Source organism: Cricetulus griseus (genome assembly GCF_003668045.3).
Source record: "Cricetulus griseus strain 17A/GY chromosome 1 unlocalized genomic scaffold, alternate assembly CriGri-PICRH-1.0 chr1_0, whole genome shotgun sequence".
Lineage (NCBI taxonomy): Eukaryota > Metazoa > Chordata > Mammalia > Rodentia > Cricetidae > Cricetulus > Cricetulus griseus.
In genome coordinates, this window is record NW_023276806.1 from 47,997,917 (window position 1) to 48,024,460 (window position 26,544).

The 26,544-nt window shown below is 42.3% G+C and overlaps 1 protein-coding gene across 1 annotated transcript in view; it reads right to left on the reverse strand.

The window, feature by feature from the left end:
* Nucleotides 1-18,788, reverse strand: part of Slc25a24 (solute carrier family 25 member 24) — a 36,804-nt gene extending 18,016 nt beyond the window's left edge. The window contains exons 1-3 of the mRNA XM_027395540.2: nucleotides 18,487-18,788; nucleotides 6,931-7,057; nucleotides 4,908-4,995 (exon numbers count right to left, since the gene is read on the reverse strand). Coding sequence (XP_027251341.1) covers nucleotides 4,908-4,995; nucleotides 6,931-7,057; nucleotides 18,487-18,669 — 398 coding nt within the window. The 5' untranslated portion in view covers nucleotides 18,670-18,788. The remainder of the gene's footprint in view (nucleotides 1-4,907; nucleotides 4,996-6,930; nucleotides 7,058-18,486) is intronic.
* Between the last annotated feature and the right edge of the window lie 7,756 nt (nucleotides 18,789-26,544).

Sequence of the window (26,544 nt, forward strand, 5' to 3'; positions counted from 1 at the left end):
ACTATTTGGAGAAAACCATATCCAAATATTACAGAGAAAACCCACTACAGACTGCCTTTAGCATTCTGTCAAACTCAAAGTCACTAGGCTAAAAAATACAAAAACTGGACAATGAAATATTGAGAGGTATGAATGAGTGAATTCATGGCACATTTTTTTCCCTCTCAAAAGCTCAGGGAATTTTTTCTTAATATCCAAAGACGGAAACATTGGGGTGTGATTTTTGAAATGCAGTCTAAATATGCTATCAATTTTCTTCTCCAATTTTCACCAGGATAAGAAAATTAACAGTGATTCTAAGAAATCAAATTCCTAATGCCTCATTACTTGAGTTTTGAGAAATCGTGGTATCTCTTCAATTCTAAACTTAGCTCTCTGTCATCTTACAAGTGTAAGCAGTATTACAAACTCTGAGGGTTTTTTGTCTTGTTTTGTTTTAATGAGCTTCTTGACAGAAAGCCTGTTCTATAAGATTTTCCAGAACAATGCAAAATCATTCTGGGTTTGATTGCATTGTTCAATACAGATAACTACTTTAAAGTGACAGGTGAATGTATTGAATTAACATATATGAAAAAGATATTTTGGTCCTTCCTCAAATTTTATTCCATAATTTATATGACAGTGATGCATGCAGGCATCATACAAAAATAAAATACAATTTTCAGATACTTATTATATTTTCAGTACCATTTTCAACTTTAATGAGCTTATATGAAATTATACTTCGACTTTTGCTTGCCCCAGTGCAAAGGTGTCAATATTGGCTAAGAATACTAATCACTGCTTGTGTTTAAAATGTATTCTGGATTGCATTAGCAGCTTTGATTTTATCTATATTTTCTGTTTTATGTGCAATGGTTCAGCATCAAATCCCAACTCCCAACTTTGCTTTCATGAACATTGTCTATGAGGCAAGTGTCACCTTAGAAATAGCACACAACTATTTTTTTCATTTGTTTGTTTTTGTTTTTCAAGACAGGGTGTCACTATGTAGCTCTGGCTGTCCTGGAACTCATTCTGTAGACCAGGCTGGCCTCGAACTCACAGAGATCCTCTTGCCCTTGCCTCCCGAGTACTGGGATTAAAGGCGTGTGCCACCACTTCTGTCATCCCACAACTTTAATGTTTTTAAGTCAAAGTACCCTTGATGTCCACTCTGACCCATGTTGTTGGAAAACATGTGTCCATCTGTGGCATTTTGCTATACAGCATATAAGCTGACTGGTAATGCACTTGGATCTATTGTTGAACTCAGGGTTAGAATTAGCTTTATTCTTAATACTATCTGCTCTTAAACAAGAGAGGAAGAAAACCCACACTTTGCTAAGGGTTTGACAATCTCCTTTGACTTTTCAAAAAACTAACAGTTTCGTTACGATGAAAAAAATCCTCGACTATTTATTTGCATGTAAACTTGAAGACAATAACACATTTAAAAGATTCTGCACTGTGATGAAGTTAGTTTTATTCCGAGGATTTAAGAAGCAGGCAGGAAAGATGGCTTTGGAAGTTAAAAGCACTAGCTGTTCTTCCAGAGGCTCTGGGTTCAATCCAGCACCTATATAGCAGCTCACAATTGTATGTAACTGCTGTTCCAGAAGATCTGATGCCCTGTTCTTGCCTCTATGGGCACTGCATACACATGGCATGTGCACACGCACGAGCACACACACACACACACACACACACACACACACACACACACACACACACACACACACACGAGCGTGCACACACATACATACACACCAGCAAAACACCCATACACGTAAAATAATTTTAAAAACTTTTCAACATACACAAGCCAATAAAGTAATCTAGCACATAGTAGAACTAGAACCAAGGACAGAAATCACATATTCTTCTCAATAGATACAAGAGGAATGTTTGACAAAATTTTACATCTCTCTATGATAAAAGTCCTAAAAAAGCTAGTGGCAGAAGGATTGTATCTCAACATAATAAAGGCTACATGTGACAAACCTATAGCTGACTTTATATTGAATGGGATTAAATGAAAGAACTGCCTCAAAAACTAGGAACAGGCCAAGGTGTCTAGTATCTCCACTCTTGTTTAATACAGTGTCTGAAGTTTTAGCAAGAGTAATAAGGCAAAAGAAAGAAATCAGAGTTTCAGATCATATGATCTTGTAGTGGCATCTTGTTCCACTAGAGGTACTGGCCACACCTTAGGGTGTGGCTTCAGTGTGATCATGACCCCTTATAAGCAACAGGAGGAGTTCGATTGCTCTCTCTCTCTTGGGTTGAGCATCTTGAAAGGTGGGGGCTGCATCTCCAGGAGACCTCGGTGGTTACTAACCATCATTGTGTGAGTGTTCCCCAAATAAATATCTGCTAATTCTTTATCTGGGTGTTTGTGGATTTCCTTTAAGCTGCCATCATGACCCTATGTTTAAAAGACCCTGAAGATTCTATCAGAAAGCCCTTAGGTCTGGTGACACCTTCAGTGGATTAGTAGAATACAAAACTGACTTGTAAACACCAGTAGCTTTTCTATAGACCAATAACAAACATATTCAAAACAAACATATTCAAAACATATTACGAACCATCTCCTTCGCAATAGCTGCAAATAAATAAATACTAGGAACAAACCTAACCAAGAAAGTGAAAAATCTCCTTAACCAAAGTTTTATGTACAAAACACTGAAGAAAGAAATGGACATTAAAAGATGGAAAGAGCCTCCATGCTCAGGGATTGACAAACTTACTATTATTCAAATCACCATATTTCTAAAATACAATCTACATATTTAGTTTAATCCCTAGTGAAATTCGAATGGCATTCCTCATAGAACTCGGAAGAAACAATCTTAAAATTTAAACAAAACATATGTAAAATTCATATAAGACTCCAAATAGCTAAACCAATTCTGAGCAAGCAGAGTAATGCTCGAGGTACCCCCCAATCTGATTTTAAATCATACTACAAAGCCATAGCAACAGCAGCAGCATAGTACTAATTCAAAAACAGACACTTAGATCAAGAAGTTAGAACAGAGTGCCCAGGAATAGGCCCAGCTGACCACAGACACCTGATGCTTCTCAAAAGGAAGCCTTTCTAACAAAATACAAAAATGAGAAAGAAAAATTGTAATTAAACACCAAAAAAACCACACATAGTGTAATCAATAAGTGGCAGGACGAGCTGGACAGTTCTCAAGAGAAGATGCATAAATGGGCAATAAATATATGAAAACAGGGAAATGAAAATTAAAATCACATTGATGCCTACCTTAGCCCATTCAAAAAGGCTAACATATAGAAAGCAAGAACAGTGGGTCCAGGAGGGAAAGAAAACTTCACACTAGTAATAAGAATGTGAATTAGTGCAGCCACTGTGGAAATCAACGTGAAGATTCCGCCATAAACCAAAACTAGAACCAGCATGTGAGCATACTATTCCGCTTCTGGGAATGTGCCCCAAGGACTCTAAGTCAAGACACCTCAGAGGTTCTTTCTTATCTGTGTTTATTGCTGCACTACTCACAGTAGCCAAGAACAGAATCAGTCTAGATGTCCATCAAGAAACAGATGAAGGGGCAAACACACACACACACACACACACACACACACACACACACACACACACACACAGAGAGAGAGAGAGAGAGAGAGAGAGAGAGAGAGAGATGACCACTATAAAATAAAAGACAAAAATCATGTCATTTGCAGGGAAATGGATGGAACTGGAGGTGATCATGATAAGAAATAAGCCAGGTTCAGAGAAACAAATATTACAAGTTTTCAGTCATGCAGAATCAAAGTATTTTTTAAAGATGTAAGTAGAGGGGGTGCTATTTGAGAGAAGGCCAGCCAGAGGGAAGTAGGATGAGAGAGACTGATGGCTGTGACTGAGGCACAAGGTGTCATAGCGAATCTCATTACCTTAGAGAGTTAACATATGCTAATCCTTTTTAAAAACAAGGAAGAAACCACATTCATTTAAAAAGTAATATGCCAGGGGCTGGAGAGAAAGTTCAGAGTTGGAAAGTTCCAAGTGCTCTTCCAGAGGACCTGGGCTCAGGTCCCAGCACACACATGGTGGCTCACAGCCATCTGTTGCTGGAAAACATTGCTGGCTGGTCAGAATTAGCAGCCTCCCCATGGCCTAGCAGCATGGAGCTAGGCCTTCAGCAAAGCTTCCTGCTCTCTACCTGCCCTTATCTGGAGAATGTCCCTGGGCCTGGAGGCTGACCTTATCTAAAAGCTGTCTCTAAACCAGATGCCTGATTCATCTTTAGTTTGACCATTGGCACAGAGCCCTGCTGAGAAGACTTGCGCTAGGAGCTCTGCTTTAGGACCCTGCTGCCACATAGTAAGCCTTATGATAGGAGCATGCCACTTCGTCTGCAGGCTTCCCAATCCTATATATTACTTATGCTTTGGAATAAAATTGAACCGATTCACTGAAATCTGTCTCCCGGAGGGAGCTTTCTCTGCTCCTGCTCCTGGGCTGCCAAAGCTTTCTGTCTCCCATCTGCCTCTTATCCCTATCAGCCTCTTCCCGGGGACCTAACACCTCTCCTGTGCTCCACAGGCACAAGGCATGCAAGCGATGCACAGACAAACATGCAGACAAAATACCCAGTACATATAAAATAAAGTAAATGTTTAAAGTAACACCAAAACCCTTTGCTCCTAGACAAGACTCACTGCTGTCCCAGTGCTCCTGGAGCCTTGCAAGAAGAGACCAGTCCAGTTTAAGCACCCTTCTCCTATCCCTGCACAGTAGACAATGTGTTGACATAGAAATGGAAAGGAAATAAAAGAAGGAAAGACAGTAGGCACGTGTAGGTATGCTGAGAAGCAGAGAGGTATTGGAAAGCGACACTCAGAAACCGGCATGAAACACAAGATGTTAAAGCAGTGTGTTGGCTCACCTCTGAAGAATCAACTTGGCTTGCTTTTCAGAAAGATTCAAACCCAGCATCTGGAGAGACTGGACAATTTCTGACGGCTCGATTTTCCCTTCAAACAATGAAAACAGTGTGAGGTCAGGCTCAGAACCTGAGAATACTTCTGAATGGTGACGGTGGAACTAATCATTTGAGTAAGCCAGCAATCTTCTTAAAGGCATGTTGTGGCATCAGTACTCAAATTTTCCACATTAAAATGTACACATATTATTTGATTCCTAAAGCCTAGTGGATAAACAGTGATATTCCTCCAAATAGGACGCCAATCGCTCCCATGGCCTTGCTGAGTGATGAGAGTTAGAAGCAACAGGAGAGAGGTCTAAATCCTGATCTTCTATGAGACAAACTGCATTAAACCAGGAACTGTCCTTTTAAAAGTGCCTGTATCCACATTCTAACAAGTAAAGGGGCATTCACTAAGCAAAGAGTCACATGTGACCAAGGTGAAGAGAGAGCAGGAAATGCAGACATTGAGCCAAAGAGCTCAGAGCTGTTGGCAGTGAAAACAGTAAGGACAGAAAACCGGCGGAAGAGAGAAAAAATGACAAGGGGAATCAGAACACATGGTAGATGGGACAGATCAGGAGAAAGGGAGAGAGGAAACAGGACACACACCATAAACACAAGCACCCCGGCTCTTCCCTCAAGTGGCTCACATACTCATGAGAGTCCCGGTGGGGCTGAAACCACACAAAGAGGCTCTGCTACCACAGCTGTGTGGACAGCAAGCTCCTCGGGGAAAAGGAGCCACACAGAGGACAAGGGCAAGAGAAGACATCCTCTGAGGGAGGGACCTAAAGAAGCAAGAGGGTGCTGAGGGGATCCACCCAGAGAGAGGAAAATGGCAGGGGAATCTGGACGGTGTTGGGGGCCAAAGAGGGCATTGTTTCAGCAGTTCTGCGCTTCAGATCCCTCCCAGCATTCCCCTGGGCCACACTCCTAAAAGACTTAGTGGTCCCGCTGTGCAGCAGCTGTGTTCTGTAAAGTTACTGCAGACACCGACGCAGCAAATGAAAACCTACTGGCCCTGCGGGGGACTCAGGAGCCCGTTCCTGCACGAGCGTCTATCAAAACGTTTTCACCAACTGACTTAAGGTCTTCTCGGGTTTCTGTCCAGACACTGCATGATTGTGCATTGCTGATTCACTGACACTGAACTCTCAGAAAGCTTTTCTAAGAAATCTACATTTCTATGACACACACCATGACTTTCTTGGAGATACTAGCACCACATTTTGGGAGCATTTTATAAAGTAAAATATTATCCACCAAATGATGTACAAAGATGCAAAATGCATAATACAAAACAGATCTTGAAAAAGACAATTGCTTACTGTCTAAGATCTAAAATAAAAAAGCATATCACCTTGTGTTTAAAGAATCAAGAATGTCTCCTTATCCTTGTTATGTCTCAACTAGGCTCAACTAGCAACTCAAAGTTTTTACTGTTCTGTACATGGCTATGAATACACATTTGGGATTATTTCTGAGGTTAAATTTTAGCAACTAGTAATATTCACCAGTACAAAGCCCACAAATGATGAGAAAATAAACTACATATGTTCAAATTAAGGAATTCTGATGATTAAAAATATGAACCTGTAATGATAAATTGTTTCAAAATATATATGAAGCAATAAGTGAAGAGGGAACTGTCTACATTATGAAAATGTATTGTTAAATTTTCACCTCTATTTCCTGTGGTATGATTCTAGTTTCCTGGAGTGGACACGCTGGCTGGCTCAGAACCACCTATGACTACAGCTCCAGGGGGTCTGCAGGCACCTGTACTCATGTGCACACAACCCCCCACCCCACACATACACACAAACACACAACTAAAAATAAAATAAAACCTTAAAAATGAATGAACTCTCAATCTCATTAACAAAATAAGTAATAACACAAATAACAGCCATCTGGAGAGATTAAGAATATCTTAGACTTGGAAAGCATAAAGGCAACTTTTCATAAGAAGTGGACACACCATCATTGTTCTTGTCCAAGCTTCTAAATGCTAACTTCATTTTCTTCTCATGGTCTTTCAGGTATTTCATAAATTCTCCAAAGTCCAGCTTCCCATCTTTGTTGACATCACCAGTAAAGAATATTTTCTACAGGAAAAAAACGAGAGATTGTTAGTGTGGGCTAAAGTATTGAACTAATTGTATAGGCTTCCAGTTTGGGCCAGATGTGTTAGCATCCATTGTAGCATGGCTCTGCAACCTTTCCCCAGAGTTTCACAAGCAGTAGATGGTGCCAATTTTATAATTACATGAAGACTAAGGCCCCTCTTTTGACAACAAAAACCGGGGCCATTTCTTCTGAGCTTGCTGTTATGTCCATTTGTGTTTTATATAGACCCAAAGATGGGACTTTTCACTATGGGAAGCTTTGTGGTGGAAAAGGGGGAGATCTGCTATGTGAAGGGATGAGTACAGGCTGGCTAGCCAGGAGCAGAGAATCCACTGTGGTTATATGCAGTGGCAGAACTGTCTTTAGTTAATCCTAAATTGAAAATGGGAACCAAAATTAGGATAACTGTCAGTGTGATTAATCAAGTCCTAGACATTGGGGGAGGGGCTTTTACTGAAGCTACTGTGCAACTTCCTGGACTGTCACTGGAGACATTAACTATCTTCCTCCAAGCCTGACACTTATAAGGACCAGGTTTCCTGGCTGTACGTGCTGAATCAATGTCTGTTTTTATCTATGGCCCTGCCATGATCTGTTGGTATATTCGGTCTCTCCTACTTACAGAGTAACAAAAGAAAATCATCGCTTCAAATGCACTATTTTTCATACTAAAAAGGTAACTTTTGCACCTCATACTATACAATGTATATTTCTATTTAAAAAATTAATTAAAAAATAAAAAGTTAAATTCTCAATCCATATTAATGAAATTTCTTCTACAGACGTATGAGAACCCACACAGTAGAACTTCTTGGATGTGACCTTTACCTGAGAAAAAGCCCAAGAGTTCTTTTAAAATAGAATGTTCCATGTGGTTGGTGCAGCGCCCTGGGAAAGGCTCTCTCTTGGTAAGTGAATATGCAAAGCCTCACACCATTTGCAAAAAATATTTGCAGGAAAATAAAATGTTGAAAAGCAATGTGTGGGCTTCAAAGAACTTAAGTTGTTTATGGCAAAATCAGGAATCCTTTTGAAAGGCTAATTGGCATCAAATAAGTAAATACACATCATATTTTTGAAAGAAGAGAGACCAGGATCCCAACATCCACCTCCGTATGGGAAATTTCCAACTCTTGAAGTTCCCACTTTTAAGACAGTTCTTAGAAGTTCCAGCACCACTCCCTAGTAGACTCACTGAGTACCAAGTCATTAAAAGGAACACTTTTGAGAAATATTTATCCCAACCACAGCAAAAGACACAGACACCACAGTGCAGTGCTTGGCATATGGAATATACTTTAAAGACAACTGGTTGACAAATGGATTCTTCAAATAAAGACTCCAAAATCTACACAGCTAATATATTGAGGAGGATTCTAACTAAGTTCACCCCCTTAGGAACATAAAGCATAATTGTTCCCAACTCCCACTGAGCCCCCAACTCATGTGGAGTGAATGTTCTTCTCTAACCTGTGGCACATCTTGGGCCCATTATACTGTGGCAGTTTGCATAAGGATGGCCTCCATAGGCTCATATATTTGAATGCTTGGTCCACGCTGTTTGAGAAGGATTAGGAGGCGTGGCCTTATTGGAAATGCGTCACTGAGGGTGGGCTTTGAGGTTTCAAGAACTCATGCAATTCAAAGCTAGTTCTCTCTCCCTGCCTCCAACTTTTGGATAAGATATAAACTCTCAGCTACTTCTCCAGCTCCTGGCTGTCTGCCTGCTGCTATGCTCTCCACCATAATGGCCATGGTTTCACCCTCGGAAACTGTAAGCAAGTCCCCAACTGAATGCTTTTATAAGTTGCCTTAGTCATAGTGTGTCTTCACAGCAGTGGGAAAGTAACTAAGATGTGCCAAAGCTATTAATCTAGTTCTCCGGTGACAGGTGAGAACACTGAACAACTTGACCCACCCCCAAAAAAACCAGAACTGTAGCCAGCAGCAAAAGCAATCAGAAGGTGGAAATTTTATTATAGCCACCAAAAAAAAAAAAAAAAAAAAAAAAAAAAAAAAAAAAAAACTGAGAAATATTCTTGAGGATATTAGCTGTGAGGATGACCTTGAACTTCTAATGGTCCCACCTCCCCATCCTCGGTGCTGGGATTAGAGGCCTGCTGCACAATGTGGTATACGGTACTGGCAATTGAATGGAGCACTCTGCCTACTACCTACGTCCCTAGCCCCTGGATGATTCTCAATAAACAGAAGCAGGGCTAACCCAGCAAGCACCTCAAAGGACCCAGGTCAGGTTTGGGAACGTATGAATTAGGCTTCAGTCGGCTTCAGGAGGCCTCTCTAGAGGTCCAGGCGCCGACATCATTCTGAGCTTCCTGACGCCCACCTGAGTCTGAATGACCCCTAAATCTTCCAGGCCTTCCTGAAGTTCAGAGACGTCCACAGTTCCATCTCTATCATAGTCCAGATACAAAAAGAGGTCTTCATAGAGGGAGTCCATCTGCAATGTCCCCTGCTGCCAGGGTGACCCCGGCTATGCCCCTCTGACTGCTCCAGGGGCAGAAGTCCCCAGGATAGGACAAAGAGGATGTATGTCCACGCTGAGAGAAAGGGGCCAAAGGCAAAGCATCTGTGGGGGTTACCGCATTGGAAGGAGAGTGCCCCATCCTAACCGTCTTGGGACTGACTGCAGGAGCGCGTGCAGAGCAAGAACCAGCGCGCTATTGGGCGAGAGGGGTTCCACCCCCAAGTCCGCTAATAGGAGGTCCGGCCTCCTGCCTCCACCCTAGGTTCAACAGGACCCAAGACAGAAGCAGCCCTACCCCGCCACCACTTTTAGAGATCCCAACACAAGATTGTTTAAAAAGGAAGTTTGTGTTTTGTCTTGTTTTGTTTTGTCTGTTTTGAAAAATGCTGGAGTAGAGCGGAACTAGGCTGCTGCTCTAGGAATAGAGGTCACCTGACCACTTTTGGACGTCTGTGTGTGGTTTGTCATTGTTTTCTGGGGTGCTGGGGAAGGAATATGTTAGAACATGCACATGCTAGAAAATCACTAATCGCTCCACTACTGGGCTTCAGGTTCGGTGTAAGCCAACCATTTTCAGTCAGTAGGCAAGTTGCACCTGCCCAGGAATCCTCTTTTTAGAGGTGAAGCACCCCAGACTGGCAGTCATAAAGACTGAAAACAAACAGAAAATAGCCCAGGTGGGCTATTTCTCTGTTCCCTCCATCTCCACCTCCCACCCCTTTTTTTCTTTTTTTGTTAATCTTTTATTTTCACCCAATATCTATAGTCACTCAGGGGGCAAAACTGCTCCATCCAGGCACCTGTTGAGAGGCACCCAGAGGATAATCCCCAAATGGCCAGATGTTAAGGCAGCTGGACTCCCAACAAGAAGGCGGGAGATACTGTTACTGTATCTGTGGCTTTTTAATGCTTACCCTCCAGAGCCAGGGAAACCCTGAACCCCTTCTTCATGCACGTGTGACCCCCATTCTGCTCCAGGACAAGTATGGAAGTGCAGTTCCACAGAACACCTCCCTGCTTTTACATAAATTATTTTTCAAACTGAATAATTTTAAAAACAAAAAACAAAAAAATTGAATATCGCCCAGTAAGATGGCACACACCTCACACCAGGATCAGATAGAAGGCTCCTGAACGCAAGGCCAGCCTGAGCTAAAGCATGAGAACTTCACTCAAAAATAAATATTTTTAATTAGGTATTAGTTGATAATAAATATTTTAATTAGATATTAAAATTCATAAGGAAAATTTAATTCTGCCACTCTCGTTACCTTTGGCTCTATACTTCTCATCACACTAAGTGCTGAGAGCAAGACAAAAAGGCCATCACAACCTAGATAGGCTCCCTCAAGGAGGAGGTTACACCACAGTTAAACCTAGGTACCTCTGTAAACTGTGCAATAGACACTTTCCCAAGAGCTGGTGAGCAGGGGCCTAACGTGGAAGGCTGTTTCACAAAACCTGTTGTGGCCCAATCGTGAATGAATTATCCCACAAAAGAGGATTTTTTTGTTCATGTTTAGATGTATTTATTTTATGTGTGTTTTGTCTGCTTGTGCATTTATGTGCATGTCATGTGTTCTGGTCCTGGAGTAGGTCAGTAAAGGGCACCGAGTCCCCTGGAACTGGTGTTATGGATGGCTGGGAGCCATGGTGGTCTGAGGAACAGGGACCAGTGCTTTGTCGCTATTAATTTCCCACACATTTCTAGTTTTCCGGCGTTGAATGTCATTGTATTCTCCTCTGCCCTTTTTCATCATCTGTTTCTGCACCCTCCTTCTAGCTTTTTGTTTTGTTTTTAAGTCAAAGGTTACACTAGAACATTTTAAAAGATAGCCCCAAAATTTGGGTATTATCTGAAATACTCTGATGAAAATAAGACACAGTTAGGACACTGGAGATGGAAGAAATAATCTGAAATTTAATGTTTAATGAGTAACACAGCACAACATTGAAGAGTCGAGGAATCTGTGTGGGAATCTGTTCATATGCTGAGAAGACTTTGAAAGAGTACAGCAGCCTGCACTTCTGAAATCTGGACTTACAAATGAGGCAATACAAAGTAATAATGGGAGGTGCATCCAGAATGAATTTACACTTTGGGGGTCACACTTATTTTTGTGACAATATTTTGTGAGTATATGGAAGAGAGAGAGGGTATGGGACTGGAGAGAATCAGGTGTTCCTGAACCCAGGTTCATGCTAGCAATCTAAATAAATTTATTCAGTTAGCTTGAGAAGTTCCAGGCATTATTAAGACTAAGTTGTTTGCCATAATATCACAGGCAGAGCTCCTACTGTGACTTTCTTAGGAGACACTTGGAGTCTGGGAGCCTGGGACCTTAGAAGCTGAGAAGATCACTGTATGGACAAAATGTCTGTGCCACTCAGTTTCCATGCAGATGTTAGCTTCCCTTATGTGATGGTAGCCAAAAGTAGGGTTTTCGTGAGTAATTAGTTCATAAGAGTGGAGTCCTCATGAATGGGATTAGTGCCCTTGTAAGAGCTGGTAGACCTCACTTGCCTCGTCTACTGTGTGAAGATTTTAATAAAAGCACCTGGGAATGGCTATAGGCTTATGTAAATATACCTTTAAGATATGCCATAGGCATATGGCTCAGCACTTGCTGTAGAAGTATCAGGGCCTGTGTTTGGATACCCAGCATCACACAGAAAGCTGGGCATGGTGGCACACTTCTGAAATATCAGCACTGGAAATTCAGAAATAGGAAGATTCCAGGGTCTCAGTGCCCAGTCTATCCAAGTGATGAGCTCCAGGTTCAGAAAGAGCCCTGTCTCAAAAGATAAGGAGAAGAGCAATAGTGGAAGACAGCCGACATTGGCCTCTTGCTCCATACACACTTGGGGAAGTGTGCACACATGCACACCCACCTTCACATACTAAAAGATGGGGGGTCACCTGTGCTAGATGACAGACATCTTGGGAACTCAATAACAAGAATGGTTCAATGGGGTAAACTGATTTCAGGGATCATCTAGGTCCTCTATTCTATAATTCTTTATTTTTTCCTTAAAAAAAGACATTTCATATTTTCATAATCACAGATGGAATAGAATTGAGTGCAAAACAACAGTTTAGCAATGTTTATTGCTTTGCTTTGAATTTTTTCAGGTGTTACCCCAGTGAAATAATTATAATTTCTCACTGAACAATGGAGATATTAGGTTAATACTCCCCCTTTTGTGGTGCTAAGGATCTAGCCAAAGCACCTGAGACCACACCTTAATGCGCTGATACTCCAAAGGCTATTGTCTGAATGAGTTCCCACAACAGAAAACAAAGAGGGAGATTCCTTTGTAAGGTCTAATATGGCCTTCTCAAGGGGAGCATTCTAAACTTAGTTAGTTTCCTTCCCAAATTCCCAACAAGCTGTGTCCCCTGACTTTGCCACAGCAAGTATCTTTATCTTTTTATTTTACTTTCTCTGCCTTAGATTTCTCCCATTCTTCCTGGTAAATAAATTACCATGATTGTTGCTTGAATTATCTCCTCACTCTTAACCCTAACTGATTCAGAATCATTTATTTATAATTATTTTTCTAATTATTACACGTGGAGATAAATAAGCTTCCACGAAGCAACATTCTGTAAAATGCTACTTAACCTCTCTTGTGCACTCTGAGTTCAAAAATCTTACCTTTTAAACATGAAGTGAATGTCACTGGTTGGATTTATGAAAACGGCAAAAGGATTTGCTTGCAAGGGTTAAATGAAGTTCACTGTAAAATATGAATCATTGGCTATCATACATTAGCTTAGTCATGGTATTTTATGGGCTATGGAATCAGTTAGACCAGGGTTAAATGCTAAATTCAGGATCTTAGTCAAGTTATTTAATTCCTAGAAGGTTCAAATATAAAGTGGAAATGATTGAAAGTCACCCCAAACCCTAGTGCAAAGATGTTTATTTAGTTGGTGTTATTGAACAGCGTAAGACAATGTTCATTAAGCTGGGGCTACAGCAGTGAACAAGTCCAAGGGGAACAAATCATCACTGTATCCCTGAAACCCCTGTTGTCTAGTAGTTGGTTAAGATGCAGACAGAGCTCTGTGAGTTCAAGGCCAGCCTAGGCTGTTATACAGAGAAAGAAACCCTGTCTCGAAAAACCAAATATATATATATATATATATATATATATATATATATATATATATATATCAACAAGCAAATAATGAGCAGGGCAATTTCCAAAAGTGAAAAGAAATATTTTATCAATTACCTGCCTATTATTACACGACATTATCAACATTGTGGTTTATTCTTCCCTACCAGCCTTGAAAATGCTGTCAATTGGCTTTCTTTATGTTCTTATTATTATCTTGGTCAAGGCTTTGGTCTTATCTGTGTGGTCACATGGATACCTCCTATAGAGGTGTATTCTCTACCCAGATACATCAGTTGTGACTCTTTGTCTCTACAGGACACAAAGAAGGCCTGTCCCCATGGCCAACAAAACCCTCTTTTGTGGGTCTGGAGAGATGTTTCAGCAGTTAAGAGCACTTGTTGCTTTTGTAGGGGACTCGGGTCCATACCCTAATAACCCTGAGTCTCGGGAGAACTTGCACGACTTTTCTCTCTTAATGTCATAGCAAAGGGCTCAAGTAACATCACGGAAGCAGGGATACAAAGAACATAAGAGCAGAGGTTGGGGAGTGCTGTGAAATGCCTGCTGCTCACATGAACTCACAGAAGCTGTGGTTACTGCACAAGGCCTGCATGATAACAAGCCAGTTAAAAATACAAGCATGGAGTAGGAGGTGTTCCTGAGGCTCCACCCCTAGCTGAGGAGCTACCAACAGTTGACAGCTGCTGAGGGAGGCAGACTCATTTTACTTTAGGGGGTGCTCACAGGGAGGTTGCCTATGCCCGTGGATGACCCCAGACCCCTTCACATATGGGCTGCATTTATTAGTTAATTAAACAAAAGGGGACTTGGAGCTGAAAGGGAAATATACTGGGGAGGGGGCTAAGGGAAGCTGAAGAGAGGGAGTGGAGATGGATAGGATTAAGATGCATCGTATCCCTGTTTGAAATTTTCAATGAATAAACTTTAGAAAGAGAAAACAGAGGTCATAGCATCAAAAAATGAAGCATAGCAATTTCACATCTGGCTGGCTCTTGGTTGTTTCTCGTGATTGCCTGCCTCAAAGTCTTTTCTCTCCCCTCAGTAATTCTGGAATACTTACCAATGATTAACTATTGTGCACATTACACCTATTTTCTACATTCTACTCAGATATTTGTCGTATGGAAAATTAAAAAAAAAAAAAAGGAACTTGGGGCTGACAAGATGGCTCAGCAAGTAAATATGCTTGCCACCAATCCTAATGACCCCGGCTCAATTCCCAGAGAGAGAACTGACTCCTGCAAGTTATCCTCGGATCTCCACGTGTGCACCATGGTATACAGGCATGTGTGCACATATAATAAATAAACGTGAGACATAGTATAAAATCTAAAAAGCTTAAAAACAGATATTTGTTCTCTTCTAAGTGCTAAATTTATTGCAAAAAAAAAGCTTAAAAATATGATGAAGATGTAAAATTTGGTGAAACTCTATAGGAATTTCCCCTCAAGGTAAATATTTGTCTTGGGGACAAAGTATTATCTTGAAACTTGGAATTATCCCTAGTTCTTACCCCTGTCTACTCAAATGGACCATCTCCTCAGTTCAGTATACCCAACACTTAACCATGCCTTAGTCAGTAGCTCTTGACTGAGTCATTAAATTGAAATATTTTATTGGCTCTGGTTTCCCGGATATAATGATGGACTTAAAATTACAATTTGATTAAGATATAAAGGATGCCCAGGTAGCCAATTACAACATTTCTGGATGTGCCTGTGGTAATTTTGGAAGAGATTAGCATTAGAATCAGTAGACTGTGAGCAAGGGCATATGCCAGTCCACTGAACAAAACGAAAAAATAAAAACAATGGGATTCTAATGTAATTTTATTTGACACAGTTTTGAAACTATCAGTAAGCTAAATGGCAATCAGAGTATTGGAAATATGTTACCTAAACATGAAGTAGTTTATCATACAATCATTAAAAATGCTGCATAGCAATAATTAACAACCTCTTTGGTCTCCATATCCTTTTAGAATCTTGAAAATTATTGAGGACTTTTGTGTATTATGGGACTCATGGCCCATTGAGAGTGGGATTATTTCCCTTCGAGGGACCCTGGCTGCGTGACACAGCTAACTTCCAACCATGGCACCTTCTGATACACTGAAAGGCCATCCTGTCCCTGGGCTGCTCCAGGCAGTGACTGAATTCTATGGGAAACTCAAGCTGGGCCACTTATCCCCAACACAAATGTTCTCTCATCCTCTGATCAATACCAGTTGGCTAATTCCCTATCCGCCTGTTCTCAACTTTCTAGGAACTCCTTCGTTGAATGAAGCTCTTATTCAAACCCTACTCCTCTGTGAATGAGGAGGGAAAGCTGAAGCCTGGTTAACTAAGGATCCCTGAGTGTTTGAGCACAAAACAACAGAGCTGCCATAATCCAGCCAAGAAGAAGCTTTTGGGAAATGAGGAGGAGGATCTTCCTAGTATGTGTCTAGAGGTGAGGGGGTCCATTCACTGCCTATGTGAGGAGAAATGGTTTGGAGTGGAAACATACACGGGTTAAGTATGTCCAGATCACAGTTAATAAGGCATGCAAGTGGGCCCATGGACAAGGAATCCCCCCACCATTTCACACACCACATGTTTATCCCAATTCCCCCAGCATGTTTTTGCCTACCTGGTCCTACTTATGATGAAAAGAGAAACACTAAGGACTGGGGCCTACAGGACAACACACAGGGTAAAGGCACTTGCCACCAAGGCCTGAGTTCCATCCCGGAGTTCACTTGGGAAGAGGAGAGAAGTGACCCCGCCCCCGTGAGTTGGCCTCTGACCTCCACATACGAGCAATGGTTCCCACACAAGCACACGTGTACACACATACAAATAAATAAGCAAGTCTATAAAACAGTAATGAATGCAACTGATTTAAAGTTCAATTTTGTCTTTTTTCTTTAATTATTAAAAGACAGGTCACTGTCATGTCAGTGCATTTCAGATGCTAGCCCTAAATCCTTTGATGTCACTTTGATCCAATGAGTGAGACAGAACTGTGAATCCTAAGTGCTGGTCCTATTGAAGGGCATAAAGATTAAGTAAGTAATACCACTCTCGAACTATAAAAGTAGTCACAAACAGCAGTACACACAGCCAGCTCCTCTCTGGAAGGTGTTCTAGGAGACATAAAAATAAAATAAAAATAACTTCCCCCTTAATTACAAAAATAATGGGCATTTGTTTTCCCAAACTGAAATACTACAAATGTTATAAAGAGAAAAAGTAGAAAATGAACCTTTTATCATCTGAGTTGTTATTGGGGGGTCAGGGGTTTTGAAGTTTTGTTGTTGCTGTTTGTTTCAGTTCACTCAGGTTTGACTTAAATGAGAGGAGGACAGAGCCCAAGCTGACCTGAAAATTGTGCCAATTCTCCTGCCTCAGCTTCCAGAGTTCTGAGATTATAGGCATGTACCATCATGCCTGGCTACTCCCTCTCTTTTTAAAATCTCATCAGATGCTTTGTCTACTCCATTCATTAAAAAAAAAAAAAAGTACTGGGAAATTTAAAGCACACTTAAAATGATAGATGAGTCAAAGAAATCATGCCAGTGATTATAAACACCTGGATGAGAATAATAAAAACAAATAAGCCGCCAGACCCTGGTGATACACACCTTTAATCCCACCACTTGGGAGTCAGAGGCAAGCTGATCTCTGTGAGTTTGAGGCCAGCTTGGCCTACAGAGTTCCAGGTCATCCAGGGCTGTTACACAGAAAAACCCTGTCTCAAAAACAAAACAAAACAAATAACCCCAACACACCTGTGAGATGCAGCTACTAGCGGCTAAGAGATGCTATCACTCAAAATTACCCAGTCTGGCCTTTGATTCAAGAAATAGGAGGAAATGAGTCAACCCAGGGCAAATAAAACAGACCAGCAAAAAGTACCCAAAGGTGGTTAGTTCAGACCGTGTATCAAGTAGGCACGCCTACGGCTAAAGTGAAGAAGGAGAAAGAACAGAGATCAAAAATGAAATACATAATACTTTGGGCAAAACGGGTAGCTTCCAAAAAGAAAAAGTTGTAACTTACTAACAGAACACAGTAAAGAGGCCTCTATGAAGGACATTGACACTGAAAGAGAAGTTTTAAATATAGGTACAGAACAGTTGGTGCCCCCCGCGGTAACTCAAGCACGTTCCTCTTGGAATAGGAAAGCCAGTGTCCTCTTGCGCGGCTGTGGGCTGGACAAATTCCAGATCCAGTGTCTCCACCCTGCCAGGGGGCCCTGGATGTCAATCTACATGACTCAGAGGAAGTACAATTGCTTTACAACAAGTCAGCCCTTCAGATCAATGTGTGTACTTAGGGCACTAACTTAGAACGCCATAAAAACGGAATGTGGCCTTTCTACCTCAACCAGAGGCTGGGTAGACCCGTTTTTTGTTTTTTTTTTTTTGAAACAATAAACTCTAGCAGTTTAACAAAGCTGCTTCGAAGAGACACAAAGTCTCTCTTTCACCTAACTTGGGACCTACAAAAGTCTGAACAGCCATGCAGTGTTTGCAAAGGACAGGGCAGGTGAAGAACCAAGAGCCAGAGATGCTCTCAGGACGAAAGCGTTGGCAGTTTTAAGTGTGCAACACTAATTTATCTGGAAAAATACCCGCCGCTTTCGGGATCCAGTTCTCTGGAGCTCTTCCAGGCAGCTGGCGGGCATAGTTCCTCCTCCATGCCTGGCCTCAGGCCACCTCCCTCCCGGTACCTGGTTGTGTCCCCGGGACGCCTGCAGCTGCCCCAGAGCCCCGTGGCGACCCACCTCCTCGGCGTCCTGGCCCAGTGGGATGCCCAGGCTCTGCAGCCCCTGCTGCAGCTCTCCGATGTCCACCACGCCGTCCCCATTGCGGTCCAGCGCCCGAAAGAGCGTCTCGTAGCGCGTGGGCGGCTCCGCGTCCTGGCAGGCGGCGGTGGGCAGCACGAAGGCCCGCAGCCAGCGCAGCATGGTCCCGGGAAAGTCGCCGCGGGCTGGCCCTGGCCGGGAGCGATCCTGGTGGTGAGGCCTGGCTGGGTGGGGCGGCAGCCGCAGAGCCTTTGGAACGTCGTCGGGGGCGAGGCTTCTGGCTCACAGGAACCCAGCTCGGCGCTGGGTGTGGCCGCCCAGCTGCTGCTCGGGGCGGAGCTGGCCCAGGCCCGGCTTGGCTACAGGGACAGGCTGGGCCAGATTCAGGCCCCCCCGGAACGTGCAGGCAGGCGGGATGGGGTGCTCCGGACACGGAAAGAGGGTCTGCTCTGTCCAGAGCCCCTCGAAGCTGCAACTTGGTGTGTTGAAGGGCAGCTTGCTCGGCCTCAAAGGCCCTTTGGCCTGGGAGAGTTGGAGAACCAGAACGATAGCAGTGGATAACTGGGATGGCGAGTCAAATGTGGACAGGTCTATCAGACCAAAAGGAGCACACAGGGACTTGAGAGAGGCCTTTTTCAGAGAAGTGCATCGGTCACCCCGGAGGCTGTGGAGAAAGGAGGGGAGACGACGCACAGTGGGTACCTTTTCACAGCACACAGAGGAACTTTAGCTACTTCCCCTCAAGAGATGTGTGGTTCTGAGGTTTGGCATTTATAGCTCAGGTGAGACAGTTTCTAGAATAACGAGAGAACCTTTCTGTCTACAGAGAGAAGATCCGAGACCTGATCCTTCCGCTGTGTAATTCCAAAGACTGGACATAGCTTCCTTGCATAGACTTTTGTCTGCAAAGTGAGAATATGAACAGCTGCCTGGCCATCATGTGGGATAGCCCTTCCCTGGAATACTCTCCCTCCAGTCACGCCACCTAGTAAAAACTGCGGTTAATACCCTGCTGTCTTCGGGAATTTAAAACGGAAACTATAATCACTTGTTTCTTCAAAAGTCAAGGTCTAAGAATTTACCTCCTTCACTACCATTCTGTTTAAAACAGTGTATGAACCTTAAGTCTGGATGGAGATAAGGACTGCCTTGCTGTTAATAAAAATCATGTCCTGAAACCAGTTCCTGTATTGCTTCCACATTGTAGTCTTGGGGATTAGCCCCTTACTCAGGAAAAGCCCTCAGACATCACTTCTTGTTATCTCTCCTTGAAAATGCCCTAAGGCCGTCTCTGGAGATCCTCTCATCTTGAGAGAAAACTCTTGCAGACCTAGAAACCACCAAAGGGTCCTGAGTGGACAGGCTCCTGAACAAACCAGGGCTGTGTTGACACAAGGAAATGCCTCTCAGCATTGAAAAGCAGCCGCTGCCAGGCAGCTGGCATGGTAGGACGTTCTGGGAAGAAATATATTTGTATGGGATATATATGGACAGAAACAGATCAGGAGTTACGAGTGGTTTTTATTGGAGGTAGGGCTGATACTAGGAGCAAAGGGCAGAATAGGGATGGGATGATGAGACTTCCCTCGATCTTGATTATGAAGGTGGTTACACAATGTGTGCTCATCAGAAACCTACATGGATTAATTTTGTTCTCTGAAGTGTCTCAATAAAGCAGACTCGAAAACCAGTCTCAATAAAGCAGACTTGAAAACCAGTCTCAAACATGAACAAAGTGGAATAAAGAGTTCTTAAACCAGTACCGTGAGTTTGTGAAGTGTTTACATTTTAAACTTTGCTATCAGGAACGCTGGGAGCCATCAGCCTGCAGAGTCAGTGTCTCCAACTGCTCAGAAGCAAACTTCAGGTCTGTCCAGGCTTCCTGTATAGTAATTGTAATGGCATCTTGTTCTGCCAATAGACTTGAGTTAATGATCTTAGGGTGTGGCTTCGGTATGCCGCTGTGACCCTTTATAAGGAAGAGGAGGGGCTCCCGCCATCTCTCTCTTGGGTTGTGATCTGAGCAACCTGCATAGCAGACCCTCCACCTTCAGGGGCAAAAGACCACGGTGGTTATTTGCCATCACTGTGTGAGTGCTCCCCCAATAAACACCTGTTATTCTTTATTTAGGTGTTCGTGGACTTCCTTTAACCTTCTTCAAAGAGTAACAATGAAACAAGAGCAGTGAGTGGTTGGGAGGAAGAAAACAAATGAGTGCCATGAGGCAAATGAGACATTGGGAAGTTTCAGAAATTCTATCCACTTATTGTTTGCCAAATCTAATAAAAAACTTAGGGCTATCTTCTAATCATCTGGGGATAAGTTTTACTGTTTTACAAATATATGTTCAATGGATTGAGAAACTCCGTACACAATTGCTTAGTTTGGATATGGATGCTGCTGGGGGATGTCCTTCTGTATAATTGTTTCTCTTATTGGTTGATGAATAAAACACTGATTGGCCAATAGCAGGCAGGAAGGATAGGTGGGACTACCAGACCAGGAGAAGGCTGGGTGAGGAGAGGGAGGCAGAGAGAGGCCTCGAGGAAGACTCCATGTAAAGTCTGGGAAGAACGGATGCTCCAGGAATTCTCTGGTAGGACAGGGCCATGTAGAAATAGTTATGGGTTAATAATTAAGAGAGAGCTAGCCAGTAAGAAGCCCTTGCCATCGACCAACAGTTTATAAATTAATATTAAGTATTTGTGTCTATTTGGAGCTAATTGGCTGTGGGACCAGGCTGGAAAGAAACTCAATCAACAGGACACCCTCAAAAGGCCCATGTTAAATCCTTGGACCTAAGCTTAGCACAGTGGAGATGGGGTACAGACTTTTAGAAGTATGACCTACTGTGGGGTCTTCAGGCTAGTTGAGGAGAACTGTACCATGGGGGCTATAAATCCCAGTCTCTGTTTCTTCCTTCCCAACCATGAGGTGAGAGGTTGTATTCCACCCGCACTCCCCACTGTTGTCATCTAGCACGCACACACAGTCCCCCCCATCCCCACATGCCCCCTATAAGCAGTAGGGTCATGTGAAACCTTAAGCCCAGGAGAACCTTTCCCCACTTATAAACTGAGTATCCCCACTATTTGCTATGATGGTGAAGGATGGCTGGCACACAGATAGCAGTCTTAGCAAGTTTCCACATAGGAGAAGAAATGTCCACTGACTTCAGACATCTCCATGAGAGGGGTTCCCTTTCCTGTCTATGTCCCTTGGTAAAGCCCCCTGGGACAAGGGCTCCCACAAAGACCACACAGAAAACCCTGGGCTCATATTTGTTTTATGTGATTCATTTCTGTGGTCAGGAAAAATGTCTGGCTATCAGTCTAACAGCACTTTTGCTTTAAAAGGCTTCTGGCCTTCTCGTGCCCTTCATTTCCAAGGAAACAGTGGACTTTTTTGACCTCATCAGTTTTGATCCTTGAAGACTTCAGCACCTATCTTGGTTTCCTTGGAGTGATAGTGGATCTGCTTGAATGAGCACTCTAGAGCCTCACAGTTACATCAGGTAAAGATGTTTGCTCTTTTTATTAACAGCTACTAATTGCCCTGATAAAGACAAATTGTCAGCCACTCCACGAAGACCAGTTCTACCACATGTCTATACAGCTGCACTCATCACAGGAAAGGGGGTGATTTTATCATGAAGTGAAATATGAACCTGGGTACCTTAGCACTGTAGTGAGGAAGTGATCATTTTGGGTTTAGGCTCATTCATATCACACTGGAAATTCTATCATATTCTCTGGGTCATTTAGGAGTCAGAAGTCCAGGTTAAAAGGTGAATAAATTCTGTCTCTTGCCCGGACTATCTACCAACCCATCCCATGCCCCAAATGAATGAAAATAATTCTCAATTATAAAAACATGGCACTAAATTGCTAAAACCACCACCATTACTAACTCACGTGAATAATTCACATTTTAAAGTAATTCTAATTGTTTTAAAATAATAGAATTATAACTGGCTTTAAAATCATGCCTCAGCATTTTGAAAATTATTTTAAAAGCTGTGTCAAAACTTCAGTGTTTCAACATTTGAATTATGTCCTGAAAACTGTACTTCTAGTGTAAATAATTTGAGTCTTTTTATTAACAATAATCATAGACAATGGATCAATTTGGCATATTTCTACTTTATGTATAAAATACTGATGGCCCCTCTTCCTGCTATGCTTCCTCAGTCCTTTGGTTACTCCCTTCTTCTCTCCATCTCCAATCATTTATGCTTCCCTCTTTACTTCCCTCTCACTTCCTTTTTCTTTCCCACCTTCCTTACAAGAGCCACCAGACAGGTCTTAGTGACACAAGCCGTACAGTAGGAATCAAAGGTGGTAGAGCAGGGTGCCTGATTCAGGAGAACCACCTGAATGCAAAACAGATAAACCAAAACAGAATGTTCTCCAGTCTGTAACCTTTAGATTTGTAAAGATAATGAAAGTCGAGGAAAGACTTGGTTGTTCTTAGTTGAAGAAGACCAGAAATAAGAGAAGTTCAGCATGTGGCTTGAAAGGATATCATTTGGAGAGCAAGTTACATTTGGATGGGATCTGTGAATGGGAATACACGGGCTGCTTCTTCCCTATGCTGCATGGGCTTGCAAATTTTGCAAATTGGCTTTTGAAGTGAACAAAGCCTCAATACTCTTAAAAACAAAACAAAAAGAAATTCCTCTCCTTCTAATATGGGTTTACTTATAACACATTTTCCTTTGCAGAAGCAAACTAAGTAAAACCAGCTCCTTATGACCAAAATGAAAAAAACCCCAAGGTTTATATAATACTTCCATGAGGTCGGCAATGTGGTATAGTAAAAGCCATCCAGATGACGAGAGAAGGAAGAAACACTGATCACTGGTGTTCACTTAGATGATCATGAGGTTACAGCAGAGAACATATCTCCCTGAATTCTCTCCCATACAGTTTCCTATGGTGTGGCTAAGAAGCTAGCAGGAAGAGATGAGTGAAGGCAGAGGTTGTTCTATATACCCAGAGTCTGAGGGAAAAGGAAATGGCACGCTGAGGGTATGTCATGTGATCCATCCTTTGCCTAATATCACAGAGTGAATTAAGTCAGCATTGGTTTCACTAAGCCTCTGTATAATTTAACCTTCATGAATCTTCTATCGGCCATGAAGGATAAACTAAACTTTCCAAATACATGTCTTCATTTTTATGTTGGAAATATTCCACATGAGCATGGAAGGAAAGGCTTGATGTACAGAATGGACATGCAATGACTAATATTTTCTTACCCACCTATGGAGTATATTTTGACAAAGCTTGCACAGGTTCCAGACTTGCCCAGTATAAAACATTCTCTTTAAGACACCCTGTTCTGTGACAAAGCTTGACTGTGTTTCTCCTTGTAGACACAGAAGCTACCTACACCCAGTCTAGGAGGATGATTCTGAGGATGTGGTGTACTGCAGCCACCATCTCCATCCTTACTCAGAGACATGCTCAGTTTTGTTTACTTTAACTGTCAAACCTGCCTCCCTGCTTTCCAGTGGGAGAGAGAAAGTTCAAAGCAAATAAAGTTCAAAGGGTCACTGGGAGTAGTTAGGAATGCTTGAGCCAGGAACAATGACAGAGGTGACCACAGACTGGAGAAAAATGAAAAACTCTTAGCTAGAGTTAGTTCTATTACAGCACAGGACAGTGATACATGTTTAGCTATTGAAAGCAAGGCTCCCAGGAAGTTTTGTTGCTTTAGAAGATAGATTAATAACACATTCAGTTACAGTGCAGTCCAGGATTAGGGGTGAGGATTGCTGGGAAGATGTCTCAGTCAGTAAAATGTTTGCTTTCTAAGCAGGAGGACCTGAATTCAATCCCCTGACACCCACATCAATAAATAAGTAAATAAATAACATGGCAGTGCACACCTATAATCCCAGTGCTGTGAAGGCAAAAACAGACTATCTCTGGGGTTTGCTACTCAGCCAATCTTGCCTGAATATGCAAGCTCCGGGTTTATGAGAGACTGTCTCAAAAAATAAGGTGGAGGGCCCTGGAGATGGTTCAGCAAGTAAAGATACCTATTGTATCTTTAATCCTGATGATCTGAGTTCAATCCTTGGGACACACAGGGTGAGAAGAAAGCACTGACCCCCAGCAAGTGACCTCTAACCTCCACACACAAGCCTTGGCACTTACACACACACACACACACACACACACACACTCTCTCTCTCTCTCTCTCTCTCTCTCTCTCTCTCTCTCCCTCTCTCTCTCTCTCTCTCATAAAATTTAAATATGGTGGGGAGTGATTAAGAAAGATACCTAATGTTGACCTCTGACCTACACACATGCACACCTACGCATGTGAACACACACAAGAACACACAAAAGGTGAGAGAAAAACTACAATAACATTAATTATTTTATATAAACTACTTCCCTTAGAATCATCTTAGAGAGTAAGGTACTATGTAAAAATAACATTCTAAGAAGAAAGGGCTATAATTAGGGTTGGAAAAAGACTGGTAACAAGAGGTGGTATAAAAACCCTTGCCCTGTACTGAATATAAAACAAGTGTAAACAGATGTCCCCTCCCATGTATGTTGCTCATTCAACTAGTAAATATTCATTGAATGCCTGCTGTGTGCCACCCAAAGACCTCCAAGTAGGAGAGACAACAGTGAAGAAACTAGCTAAAGTCCCTGTGTTAGTGGAGCTAATCCAGGGAGACAGAAAACAATGTGCTCCCTCCAAAGGCCATGCAAAATTTGGGTCAGGGGCTGGAGATACAGCTTAGCAGTTAAAAGCACAGTTCACTCTTCCAGAGGACCTGAGTTTGGTTGGTACCCAGCACCCACATGGCCGCTTACAACCATTTCTAACTCCAGTTGCCACCTCTCCCTCCCAAGCCACTGGCAGCCACCATTCCTCCTGCCTCCGTGAATCTAGTCACTCTTGGTACCTTATATAAGTGAATATACAGTGTTTATACTTTGTAAGGAGTTTATCTCACTTAATATAATATCCTCCAGATTCATCCATATCATAACATGTATCAGGATTTTCTTTTAAAAGAGAAATAGCATCCCATTATATGCATGTACCACAGTTTACTCACCTTTAGATGGTGCTTGCACACTTTGGTTATTGCAAGCATTGCTGCCATGAGCATAGATGAGCAAGTAGCTCCTTGAGCCCCTGCTTTGAATTGTTTTTGAATGTAGTAAGCTGCAGGATGCAGGCTCATTCTTCTTTTTGGTGATGAGAGAGATCTCCTGAGGAGATGTTCTCCATGGCAGCAGCACTGTGCCCCATCAGCAGTGCATAGGGCTCCAGTTTCCCACATCCTCATCAGAACTTGCTGCTTTCAATAATAGGCATCACGGTGGTGTCAAATGGGATTTCATCTACGTTTTAATTTTCTTTCCCTGTAGTCAGGAATGTCAAGCAGCTTTTCTTTGCTTATTTGCATCATTTGTATATTTTCTTTGGGAAAATGTCTACCCAAATCCTTTGGTCATTTTTAAACTGAGTTTATTGTTGAATGTGATCAAAGTTCATAGCATAATGTATGAAAATGACACAGTGAATCTATTCATTTTGTACAATTGATACTTGCTAATGAAGTAAAAGTTTAATACAGAACTAAGTAACTATTAACAGAGTTCTGACAATAGACATCTTATTTAAAAGTGAAATATAAGGCCATAATAGCATTATTGCTCCATCAATTTTATGACCCCCTGAAGCTCCCAGTCACACCGAAAATAAAATGCAATGACTCGGAAGAGGAACTTTGGAGATAATCTGCTCTAAGTCACACACTTAGCCCTGCCACCCTCTCAGGAGGAGACAGCTGCCCCGTCTCTAGCCCCAGCAACAGTAGAAATGAGTAGGGGCTTTTGAAGACACAAGGGGATAGAATTAAGAATGTTTGCCAACACTTCTTACAATGGAGTGAAAAAGAAGCTGCTGCCCTGAGCAAATCATTCTCTAGGTTTGTGGAAAGCATGTATCCAGGAACTCCCCAGCCTAGGCAAGGGATGCCATTCATATCTACAAAGATG